Raw genomic sequence first — 12,577 nt, 5'->3', positions numbered from 1 at the left:
ATAGTGGGAAGAGACCTCTATGGTTTGTTGAAAAAATGAAGCCATTGTCAGATAGAGAAGTGTAGAGATGTCTTGACTGCATAGAATCAGCTGTGAAACAAGACAAAAAATGCTAGTTGGACCATCTGATTCTACTATTGCACACAAATATCGTAATGTCTGAAAGCAAGAAAAATGGCTTACTTTATTATGAAAATAGAACATGTAAACCAAATAAAAATTACAGTGATAAATTGCATAATTATACTTATTATTCACTGGACAAAAGCATTAATACGACAACTTGGAACAGTTACTTGAGTACTACACATTTCTTTTAAGGGCTCAACATTCTAAAATTTTGACAATATAACAAATATCCTCTCAGTTTATAGTAATAATGATACGAAGATAAATAATTTGGAAATGGTCTTCAACATGCGTAGGCTACCACTTGTAAGAATAACAGTGGCGAAAAAAGCCAACAAATGCCGGTTTAGAAAAAAAAACTGCAGACATGCTTCCAATTTTAGCAACTCTAGTGGATAAAACACACCTTACCTCTCAAGTCAGGAAATAGTCAAATGAAAAAATGTACTTCTTATAAGTAGTAGAGATGAACTTATAAGGATCATGATTCAAGATATTTGGAGAAACATGGTTGGTCTCTCTGTATGATGCGAACTCGTCACCTCTACTAAAGTGGTCATGCGTAGTATGTAATGTAGAGTGCAATAATGAAATAAAATAAATGATATGAGAATTTACCATGACCACAAAATATCCTACGTTCGTCATCATCATAATCAACATGCATTTTTTGCTTCTCTTGTATGTGGTTCAAGTTTTCTATCAGGAAAACATGTTAACTCAACTGTAGATAAGGACGGTATGAAAATGCTCATGTAAAATTACAATTGCCATGTATCTGCTAGACAAACAAATACACTTATGCAAACTTCAGGTTTTTTTAGTAAAACTTATGCGAACTTTATTTTTTTCACTAAAACTTATGCAAACTTCTGGGTTTTTTTCACGTAATTTCATGACTGCAAGTAAGGTCTTGGTTCAGCGAATTTGTCTGTGAGTTCACTATGTAGTCGTGAGTTGGTCATGTAATAACCAGTAGTCAGTACTTAAAAAAACAGGGATGTCTATTGTAGGTACGCGAAAATCAGTGAAAAAATAAAGAAAGAAAGAAGGCATTGGTTGCCTGAAACCCAACTGTGTGTGCTTCAGCGCGCCTCTGTTTCTTATTGCCTCCTGTACTTCTAGATGTGTCACCACCAGCAAGGTAGCGATGACAGTAAAAAAACAACACTCGATGCTTACCTGATTAGTGTGTGCGTGCGGCGCATTCGCGTGAAGGCGAGCGTCTCTGTCATTTAGGCCTGCGAGCGGCCGCAGCGACCGTGTCCTCTCACCAGTTGGGCGGCGTTGTCGACACAGGTGAATCAGTCGTCCAGCTTTGAGGCGGCGCCCTCCACTCAATTTTTTTGGCCCGCTTATACTGGTCCAGGATACTCAGCGTTGCCCCCACTTGAAGGGCTCGGCGATGGGTGGTTGTCGGTGTGTGTATTGTGGACGGAGCTGAAGTCGACGCGGATGCCGGTGGTTCCCGGAGAGCATGCCAGGACGTGGACGAAGTCGTTGCAGTCAGTAGAAAAGTGACCTGGCCTCCAGGCAGAAGACGAAAGCGGCGACGACACGTGTGTGTGTTCGGAGGAAGCCGCAGCTCCTCCTTGTTAGAGTTATAATATAAGTCATGTACCCCTTTGTGTTTATCCCGTTGTATAAGGGGTTTCCTGCATATGTTCCACACCTGTACATGTATATATATCGGCCTATGGCCTCATGGGAATACAAGTTGCTTATTCCTAACATGGTATTAGAGCTAGGTCAATTTTTTTACACGCCGCAGCTCATGTGATTGATCCTCCCGTGGCGCTGTGGATGCTTCTCTCTCCGCTCCCGATCGCACTCGAAGTCGGATCGAAGCCGCCTGCTCATTGTCCTCTCGGATTTGGCGTTGCTCGCACCCCCCTTTTTATCTCCCGATTGGATCGGCGGCTCTGCCCTATCTTCCGCTTCCGAGGCTCCCGTGATCGAAGCCAGCTTCACGTGACGAGGTGGCCGACCCGTTTTTCGCCTCCTGCTTCCAGGACGAATCCTGCTGCTGAGCTGCTCCTCTTCCTGCTCGCCTCCCGATCGGATCCCGCTGCCTAGCTGCTCGATTCTGCCCTCCAGATCGGATCGGGCTTCCACGCAGTCGTTGACCAAAAAAAGAAAGAAAAAAAGAAAAAAAATGTCTGCTGCATCGGGCTATGTTGTTGTCCCTCGCTGTCCGGTGATCTTTGATGGTACTAACTACACCGAGTTCACTGGCTTCACGCGCATTCACATGCGTGGCATCCGTCTCTGGGGTGTTCTTTCTGGCGAGGTCTGCTGTCCGCCACGTCCAGTTTCTCCGGTGGCCCCTACTCCGCCGACTCCACCGATTCTTCCTACGGATGCTAATCAGGCCGCCAAGGATGCGGCTAAGCTTGCTGATGAGGCTGCTGCTCGTGCTTATGATGAGAGGGTTTTGGCTTATGAGGAGGCTCTTCAGACGTATCATGGTGCTCTATTTGTTTACACCCAGTGGCTTGATGATGATGCTCATGCTGCAGTTGTTCTCACTGCTAGTGTTCTGCCTCAGTTTGCTTCTGAGTTTCTGGGTCTTCCTACTGTCTTTGAGATGTGGACCCATCTTCGTCAGCGCTATCAGCCCTCTGGTGATGCCTTATACCTTTCTGTGGTCCGTCAGGAGTATGCTCTTCAGCAGGGTGACTCTACTGTTGATGACTTCTATGCACAGAGTTCTGCTATCTGGCGCCAACTTGATTCTCTCCGCAGTGCTGGTTGTCGTACTTGCCCCTGTTGCCAGGCTGTCCAGGCCAATTTGGAGTTTCGTCGCGTCTACGAGTTCCTGTCTCGGCTCTGTAAGGAGTTTGAGCCCCGGCGTGCTCAGTTGTTTGCTCGTGGCCATATTTCTCTCATGGAGGCGCTTTCTGAGATTCGTGCTGAGGAGACTCGCTTATGTGGTGCTGGTTTGCTGGAGGTTCCCTCTGTACTCGCTACTCGGTCTTCTTCCACGCCACCTGCTGCACCGACTCCTTCTCGCTCGAGTGCTCCGCCGCTCTTGCCCACTCCTTCTGGAGGCTCAGGTCGCCCCCGTCCACATTGTGATTACTGCAACAATGATGGTCATATTGAGTCCAAGTGCTACACGAAGAGGAAACACCTGCGCAAGGCGCGATCATCTGCTGGGTAACATAGTAATTTCAAAATTTTCCTATGCACACGCAAGATCATGATGATGCATAGCAACGAGAGGGGAGAGTGTGATCTACGTACCCTCGTAGACCGACAGCGGAAGCGTTATGACAACGCGGTTGATGTAGTCGTACGTCTTCACGGCCCGACCGATCAAGTACCGAAACTACGGCACCTCCGAGTTCTAGCACACGTTCAGCTCGATGACGATCCCCGGACTCCGATCTAGCAAAGTGTCGGGGAAAAGTTCCGTCAGCACGACGGCGTGGTGACGATCTTGATGTTCTACTGTCGCAGTGCTTCGCCTAAGCACCACTATAATATTATCGAGGACTATGGTGGAAGGGGGCACCGCACACGGCTAAGAGAACGATCTTAGAGATCAACTTGTGTGTCTAGGCGTGCCCTCTGCCCCCGTATATAAAGGAGCCAAGGGGGGGTGCGGCCGGCCATAGGAGGAGGCGCGCAGGAGGAGTCCTACTCCTACCGGGAGTAGGACTCCCCCCCTTTCCCTAGTTTTCTTTTGAGAGCCCCCCTTTCCCTAGTTGGATTAGGACTTGGGGAAGAAGGAAGAGAGGGAAGAAAGGAAAGGGGGGGCGCCGCCCCCCCCCCTCCTTGTCCAATTCAGACTTGGGGGGAGGGGCGCGCGGCAGCCCCTAGGCCTCCTCTCCTCTTCCTCCACTAGGCCCATTAAGGCCCATTAGGTTATCGGGGGGTTCTGGTAACCTCCCGATACTCAGGTAAAATGCCGATTTCACCCGGAACACTTCCGATGTCCAAATATAGGCTTCGAATATATCAATCTTTATGTCTCGACCATTTCGAGACTCCTCGTCATGTCCGTGATCACATCCGGGACTCCAAACTAACTTCGGTATATCAAAATATATAAACTCATAATGAAACTGTCATCGTAACGTTAAGCGTGCGGACCCTACGGGTTCGAGAACAATGTAGACATGACCGAGACATGTCTCCGGTCAATAACCAATAGCGGAACCTGGATGCTCATATTGGATCCCACATATTCTACGAAGACCTTTTATCGGTCAGATCGCATAACAACATACTTTGTTACCTTTGTCATCGGTATGTTACTTGCCCGAGATTCGATCGTCGGTATCTCAATACCTAGTTCAATATCGTTACCGGCAAGTCTCTTTACTCGTTTCGTAATACATCATCTCACAACTAACTTCATTAGTTGCAATGCTTGCAAGGATTATGTGATGTGCATTACCGAGAGGGCCCAGAGATACCTCTCCGACAATCGGAGTGACAAATCCTAATCTCGAAATACGCCAACCCAACATGTACCTTTGGAGACACCTGTAGAGCTCCTTTATAATCATCCAGTTACGTTGTGACATTTGGTAGCACACAAAGTGTTCCTCCGGCAAACGGGAGTTGCATAATCTCATAGTCATACGAACATGTATAAGTCATGAAGAAAGCAATAGCAACATACTAAACGATCGGGTGCTAAGCTAATGGAATGGGTCATGTCAATCACATCATTCTCCTAATAATGTGATCCTGTTAATCAAATGACAACACATGTCTATGGTTAGGAAACATAACCATCTTTGATTAACGAGCTAGTCAAGTAGAGGCATACTAGTGACGTTTAGTTTGTCTATGTATTCACACAAGTATTATGTTTCTGGATAATACAATTCTAGCATGAACAATAAACATTTATCATGATATAAGAAAATAAAATAATAACTTTATTATTGCCTCTAGGGCATATTTCCTTCAGTCTCCCACTTGCACTAGAGTCAATAATCTAGATTACACAGTAATGATTCTAACACCCATGGAGCTTTGGTGCTGATCATGTTTTGCTCGTGGAAGAGGCTTAGTCAATGGGTCTGCTACATTCAGATCCGTATGTATCTTACAAATCTCTATGTATCCGGATGGAATTGAAGCGTCTCTTGATGTGCTTGGTTCTCTTGTGAAATCTGGATTCCTTTGCCAAGGCAATTGCACCAGTATTGTCACAAAAGATTTTCATTGGACCCAATGCACTAGGTATGACACCTAGATCGGATATGAACTCCTTCATCCAGACTCCTTCGTTTGCTGCTTCTGAAGCAGCTATGTACTCCGCTTCACATGTAGATCCCGCCACAACGCTTTGTTTAGAACTGCACCAACTGACAGCTCCACCGTTTAATGTAAACACGTATCCGGTTTGCGATTTAGAATCATCCGGATCAGTGTCAAAGCTTGCATCAACGTAACCATTTACGATGAGCTCTTTGTCACCTCCATATATGAGAAACATATCCTTAGTCCTTTTCAGGTATTTCAGGATGTTCTTGACCGCTGTCCAGTGATCCACTCCTGGATTACTTTGGTACCTCCCTGCTAGACTTATAGCAAGACACACATCAGGTCTGGTACACAACATTGCATACATGATAGAGCCTATGGCTGAAGCATAGGGAACATCTTTCATTTTCTCTCTATCTTCTCCATTGGTCGGGCATTGAGTCTTACTCAATTTCACACCTTGTAACACGGGCAAGAATCCTTTCTTTGCTTGATCCATTTTGAACTTCTTCAAAACTTTGTCAATGTATGTGCTTTGTGAAAGTCCAATTAAGCGTCTTGATCTATCTCTATAGATCTTAATGCCCAATATGTAAGCAGCTTCACCGAGGTCTTTCATTGAAAAACTCATATTCAAGTATCCCTTTATGCTATCCAGAAATTCTATATCATTTCCGATTAGTAATATGTCATCTACATATAATATCAGAAACGCTACAGAGCTCCCACTCACTTTCTTGTAAATACAGGCTTCTCCAAAAGTCTGTACAAAACCAAATGCTTTGATCACACTATCAAAGCGTTTATTCCAACTCCGAGAGGCTTGCACCAGTCCATAAATGGATCACTGGAGCTTGCACACTTTGTTAGCTCCCTTGGGATCGACAAAACCTTCCGGCTGCATCATATACAACTCTTCTTCCAGAAATCCATTCAGGAATGCAGTTTTGACATCCATCTGCCAAATTTCATAATCATAAAATGCGGCAATTGCTAACATGATTCGGACAGACTTAAGCATCGCTACGGGTGAGAAGGTCTCATCGTAGTCAATCCCTTGAACTTGTCGAAAACCTTTTGCGACAAGTCGAGCTTTGTAGACAGTAACATTACCGTCAGCGTCAGTCTTCTTCTTGAAGATCCATTTATTCTCAATTGCTTGCCGATCTTTGGGCAAGTCAACCAAAGTCCACACTTTGTTCTCATACATGGATCCCATCTCAGATTTCATGGCTTCAAGCCATTTTGCAGAATCTGGGCTCACCACCGCTTCTCCATAGTTCGTAGGTTCATCATGATCTAGTAGCATGACTTCCAGAACAGGATTACCGTACCACTCTGGTGCGAATCTTACTGTGGTTGATCTACGAGGTTCAGTAGTATCTTGTTCTGAAGTTTCATGATAATCATCATTAGCTTCCTCACTAATTGGTGTAGGTGTCACAGAAACCGGTTTCTGTGATGTACTACTTTCCAATAAGGGAGCAGGTACAGTTACCTCATCAAGTTCTACTTTCCTCCCACTCACTTCTTTCGAGAGAAACTCCTTCTCTAGAAAGTTTCCGAATTTAGCAACAAAAGTCTTGCCTTCGGATCTGTGATAGAAGGTGTATCCAATAGTTTCCTTTGGATATCCTATGAAGACACATTTCTCCGATTTGGGTTCGAGCTTATCAGGTTGAAGCTTTTTCACATAAGCATCGCAGCCCCAAACTTTCAGAAACGACAACTTTGGTTTCTTGCCAAACCACAGTTCATAAGGCGTCGTCTCAACGGATTTTGATGGTGCCCTATTTAACGTGAATGCGGACGTCTCTAAAGCATAACCCCAAAACGATAGCGGTAAATTAGTAAGAGACATCATAGATCGCACCATATCTAGTAAAGTACGATTACGACGTTCGGACACACCATTACGCTGTGGTGTTCCGGGTGGCGTGAGTTGCGAAACTATTCCGCATTGTTTCAAATGTACACCAAACTCGTAACTCAAATATTCTCCTCCACGATCAGATCATAGGAATTTTATTTTCTTGTTACGATGATTTTCAACTTCACTCTGAAATTCTTTGAACTTTTCAAATGTTTCAGACTTATGTTTCATTAAGTAGATATACCCATATCTGCTTAAGTCATCTATGAAGGTGAGAAAATAACGATATCCGCCACGAGCCTCAACATTCATCGGACCACATACATCTGTATGTATGATTTCCAACAAATCTGTTGCTCTCTCCATAGTACCGGAGAACGGTGTTTTTGTCATCTTACCCATAAGGCACGGTTCGCAAGTACCAAGTGATTCATAATCAAGTGGTTCCAAAAGTCCATCAGTATGGAGTTTCTTCATGCGCTTTATACCAATATGACCTAAACGGCAGTGCCATAAATAAGTTGCACCATCATTATCAACTCTGCATCTTTTGGCTTCAACGTTATGAATGTGTGTGTCACTACTATCGAGATTTAATAAGAATAGACCATTCTTCATGGGTTCATGACCATAAAAGATTTTACTCATATAAATAGAACAACCATTATTCTCTGATTTAAATGAATAACCGTCTCGCATCAAACAAGATCCAGATATAATGTTCATGCTCAACGCTGGCACCAAATAACAATTATTTAGGTCTAATACTAATCCCGAAGGTAGATGTAGAGGTAGCGTGCCGACCACGATCACATCGACTTTGGAACCATTTCCCACGCGCATCGTCACCTCGTCCTTAGCCAATCTTCGCTTAATCCGTAGTCCCTGTTTCGAGTTGCAAATGTTAGCAACAGAACTAGTATCAAATACCCAGGTGCTACTGCGAGCATTAATAAGGTACACATCAATAACATGTATATCACATATACCTTTGTTCACCTTGCCATCCTTCTTATCCGCCAAATACTTGGGGCAGTTCCGCTTCCAGTGACCAGTCTGCTTGCAGTAGAAGCACTCAGTTTCAGGCTTAGGTCCAGATTTGGGTATCTTCTCTTGAGCAGCAACTTGCTTGCTGTTCTTTTTGAAGTTCCCCTTCTTCTTCCCTTTGCCCTTTTTCTTGAAACTAGTGGTCTTGTTGACCATCAACACTTGATGCTCCTTCTTGATTTCTACCTCCGTAGCTTTCAGCATTGCGAAGAGCTCGGGAATAGTCTTATTCATCCCTTGCATATTATAGTTCATCACGAAGCTCTTGTAGCTAGGTGGCAGTGATTGGAGAATTCTGTCAATGACGCAATCATCTGGAAGATTAACTCCCAATTGAATCAAGTGATTATTATACCCAGACATTTTGAGTATATGCTCACTGACAGAACTGTTCTCCTCCATCTTGCAGCTATAGAACTTATTGGAGACTTCATATCTCTCAATCCGGGCATTTGCTTGAAATATTAACTTCAACTCCTGGAACATCTCATATGCTCCATGACGTTCAAAACGTCGTTGAAGTCCCGATTCTAAGCCGTAAAGCATGGCACACTAAACTATCGAGTAGTCATCAGCTTTGCTCTGCCAGACGTTCATAACATCTGGTGTTGCTCCAGCAGCAGGCCTGGCACCCAGCGGTGCTTCCAGGACGTAATTCTTCTGAGCAGCAATGAGGATAATCCTCAAGTTACGGACCCAGTCCGTGTAATTGCTACCATCATCTTTCAACTTTGCTTTCTCAAGGAACGCATTAAAATTCAACGGAACAACAGCACGGGCCATCTATCTACAATCAAACATAAACAAGCAAGATACTATCAGGTACTAAGTTCATGATAAATTTAAGTTCAATTAATCATATTAGTAAAGAACTCCCACTTAGATAGACATCCCTCTAATCCTCTAAGTGATCACGTGATCCAAATCAACTAAACCATGTCCAATCATCACGTGAGATGGAGTAGTTTCATTGGTGAACATCACTATGTTGATCATATCTACTATATGATGCACGCTCGACCTTTCGGTCTCCGTGTTCCGAGGCCATATCTGTATATGCTTGGCTCGTCAAGTATAACCTGAGTATTCCGCGTGTGCAACTGTTTTGCACCCATTGTATTTGAACGTAGAGCCTATCACACCTGATCATCACGTGGTGTCTCAGCACGAAGAACTTTCGCAACGGTGCATACTCAGGGAGAACACTTCTTGATAATTAGTGAGAGACCATCTTAAAATGCTACCGTCAATCAAAGCAAGATAAGATGTATAAAAGATAAACATCGCATGCAATCAATATAAGTGATATGATATGGCCATCATCATCTTGTGCTTGTGATTCCCATCTTTGAAGCACCGTCATGATCACCATCGTCACCGGCGCGACACCTTGATCATCATCGTAGCATCGTTGTCGTCTTGCCAATCTTATGCTTCCACGACTATCGCTACCGCTTAGTGATAAAGTAAAGCATTATAGCGCAATTGCATTGCATACAATAAAGCGACAACCATATGGCTCCTGCCAGTTGCCGATAACTTAGTTACAAAACATGATCATCTCATACAATAAAATTTAGCATCATGTCTTGACCATATCACATCACAACATGCCCTGCAAAAATAAGTTAGACGTCCTCTACTTTGTTGTTGCAAGTTTTACGTGGCTGCTACGGGCTTAGCAAGAACCGTTCTTACCTACGCATCAAAACCACAACGATAGTTTGTTAAGTTGGTGTTGTTTTAACCTTCGCAAGGACCGGGCGTAGCCACACTTGGTTCAACTAAAGTTGGAGAAACTGACACCCACTAGCCACCTTTGTGCAAAGCACGTCGGGAGAACCGGTCTCGCGTAAGCGTACGCGTAATGTCGGTGCGGGCCACTTCGTCCAACAATACCGCCGAACCAAAGTATGACATGCTGGTAAGCAGTATGACTTATATCGCCCACAACTCACTTGTGTTCTACTCGTGCATATAACATCAACGCATAAAACCTAGGCTCTGATACCACTGCTGGGTAACGTAGTAATTTCAAAATTTTCCTACGCACATGCAAGATCATGGTGATGCATAGCAACGAGAGGGGAGAATGTGATCTACGTACCCTCGTAGACCGATAGCAGAAGCGTTATTACAACACGGTTGATGTAGTCGTACGTCTTCACGGCCCGACTGATCAAGCACCGAAACTACGGCACCTCCGAGTTCTAGCACACGTTTAGCTCGATGACGATCCCCGGACTCCAATCCAGCAAAGTGTCGGGGAAGAGTTCCGTCAGCACGACGGCGTGGTGACGATCTTGATGTTCTACTGTCGCAGTGCTTCGCCTAAGCACCACTACAATATTATCGAGGACTATGGTGTAAGGGGGCACCGCACACGGCTAAGAGAACGATCTTAGAGATCAACTTATGTGTCTAGGGGTGCCCCTGCCCCCGTATATAAAGGAGCCAAGGGGGGGGGGTGCGGCCAGCCATAGGAGGAGGCGCGCAGGAGGAGTCCTACTCCTACCGGGAGTAGGACTCCCCCCTTTCCCTAATTGGATTAGGACTTGGGGAAGAAGGAAGAGAGGGAAGAAAGGAAAGGGGGGGCGCCGCCCCCCTCCTTGTCCAATTCGGACTTGGGGGAGGGGCGCGCGGCAGCCCCTAGGCCTCCTCTCCTCTTCCTCCACTAGGCCCATTAAGGCCCATTAGGTTACCGGGGGGTTCCGGTAACCTCCCGGTACTCCGGTAAAATGCCGATTTCACCCGGAACACTTCCGATGTCCAAACATGGGCTTCCAATATATCAATCTTTATGTCTCGACCATTTCAAGACTCCTCGTCATGTCCGTGATCACATCCGGGACTCCGAACTAACTTTGGTACATCAAAATATAAAAACTCATAATGAAACTATCATCGTAACGTTAAGCGTGCGGACCCTACGGGTTTGAGAACAATGTAGACATGACTGAGACATGTCTCCGGTCAATAACCAATAGCGGAACCTGGATGCTCATATTGGCTCCCACATATTCTATGAAGATCTTTTATCGGTCAGACCGCATAACAACATACTTTGTTCCCTTTGTCATCGGTATGTTACTTGCCCGAGATTCGATCGTCGGTATCTCAATACCTAGTTCAATCTCGTTACCGGCTAGTCTCTTTACTCGTTTCGTAATACATCATCTCACAACTAACTTCATTAGTTGCAATGCTTGCAAGGCTTATGTGATGTGCATTACCGAGAGGGCCCAGAGATACCTCTCCGACAATCGGAGTGACAAATCCTAATCTCGAAATACGCCAACCCAACATGTACCTTTGGAGACACCTGTAGAGCTCCTTTATAATCACCCAGTTACGTTGTGACGTTTGGTAGCACACAAAGTGTTCCTCCGGCAAACGGGAGTTGCATAATCTCATAGTCATACGAACATGTATAAGTCATGAAGAAAGCAATAGCAACATACTAAACGATCGGGTGCTAAGCTAATGGAATGGGTCATGTCAATCACATCATTCTCCTAATAATGTGATCCCGTTAATCAAATGACAACACATGTCTATGGTTAGGAAACATAACCATCTTTGATTAACGAGCTAGTCAAGTAGAGGCATACTAGTGACGTTTAGTTTGTCTATGTATTCACACAAGTATTATGTTTCTGGATAATACAATTCTAGCATGAACAATAAACATTTATCATGATATAAGGAAATAAAATAATAACTTTATTATTGCCTCTAGGGCATATTTCCTTCATCATCCTCTTCAGGGACTTCGTCATCTACCTCGACAGCTTCAACCATTGCTTTGACTGAGCAGGATATTCTGAGACTTAAGCGTCTGCTCGCGGCTTCAGGTTCTTCCTCGACGGGTACTGCTGGTTCTGTGGCTGATGCTTCCTGCACTGAGCAACCGCCCTCTACACAGTCAGGTACATCCCCACGGGTTCTGGACTCTGGAGCTTCTTTTCATATGTCTTCTCATTCTTCCACTTTGTCCTCTCTTCAATTGCTGGATTCTCCTGTTCATGTCTTCACTGCTGATGGTACTCCACTTTCTGTTGCTAGTAGGGGCAATCTTACCACTCGTTCTTATTCTGTTCCTGATGTTGCTCATGTTCCTCGACTTACCATGAATCTGTTTTCTGCTGGTCAACTTACCGATTCTGGTTGTCGCGTCATCATTGGCGTTGACTCTTGTTCTGTCCAGGACCATCGCACACACACTCTGGTTGGGGCTGGCCCTCGCCGCCGTGATTCTCAGGGTCTTTGGGAGTTGGACTGGCTTCATGTTCCTTCCGCTGC

General features: G+C 44.9%; 1 protein-coding gene across 1 annotated transcript; it reads left to right on the top strand.

Moving 5' to 3' along the window:
* The first annotated feature begins 3,016 nt into the window (after positions 1-3,016).
* Positions 3,017-12,577, top strand: LOC125516605 (uncharacterized). Its single transcript, XM_087526756.1, has 3 exons — positions 3,017-3,276; positions 12,029-12,204; positions 12,483-12,577. The coding sequence occupies exons 1-3, from the start codon at positions 3,017-3,019 to the stop codon at positions 12,527-12,529; spliced, it is 483 nt and encodes a 160-aa protein (XP_087382882.1). The 3' UTR covers positions 12,530-12,577.

The sequence above is a fragment of the Triticum urartu genome, chromosome 6A (assembly GCF_056163025.1).
Source record: "Triticum urartu cultivar PI428250 chromosome 6A, HENAU_Tu73, whole genome shotgun sequence".
NCBI classification, from domain to species: domain Eukaryota; kingdom Viridiplantae; phylum Streptophyta; class Magnoliopsida; order Poales; family Poaceae; genus Triticum; species Triticum urartu.
The sequence above is the reverse complement of the archived record's forward strand: the minus strand, read 5'-3'. Positions and strand labels throughout refer to the sequence as shown.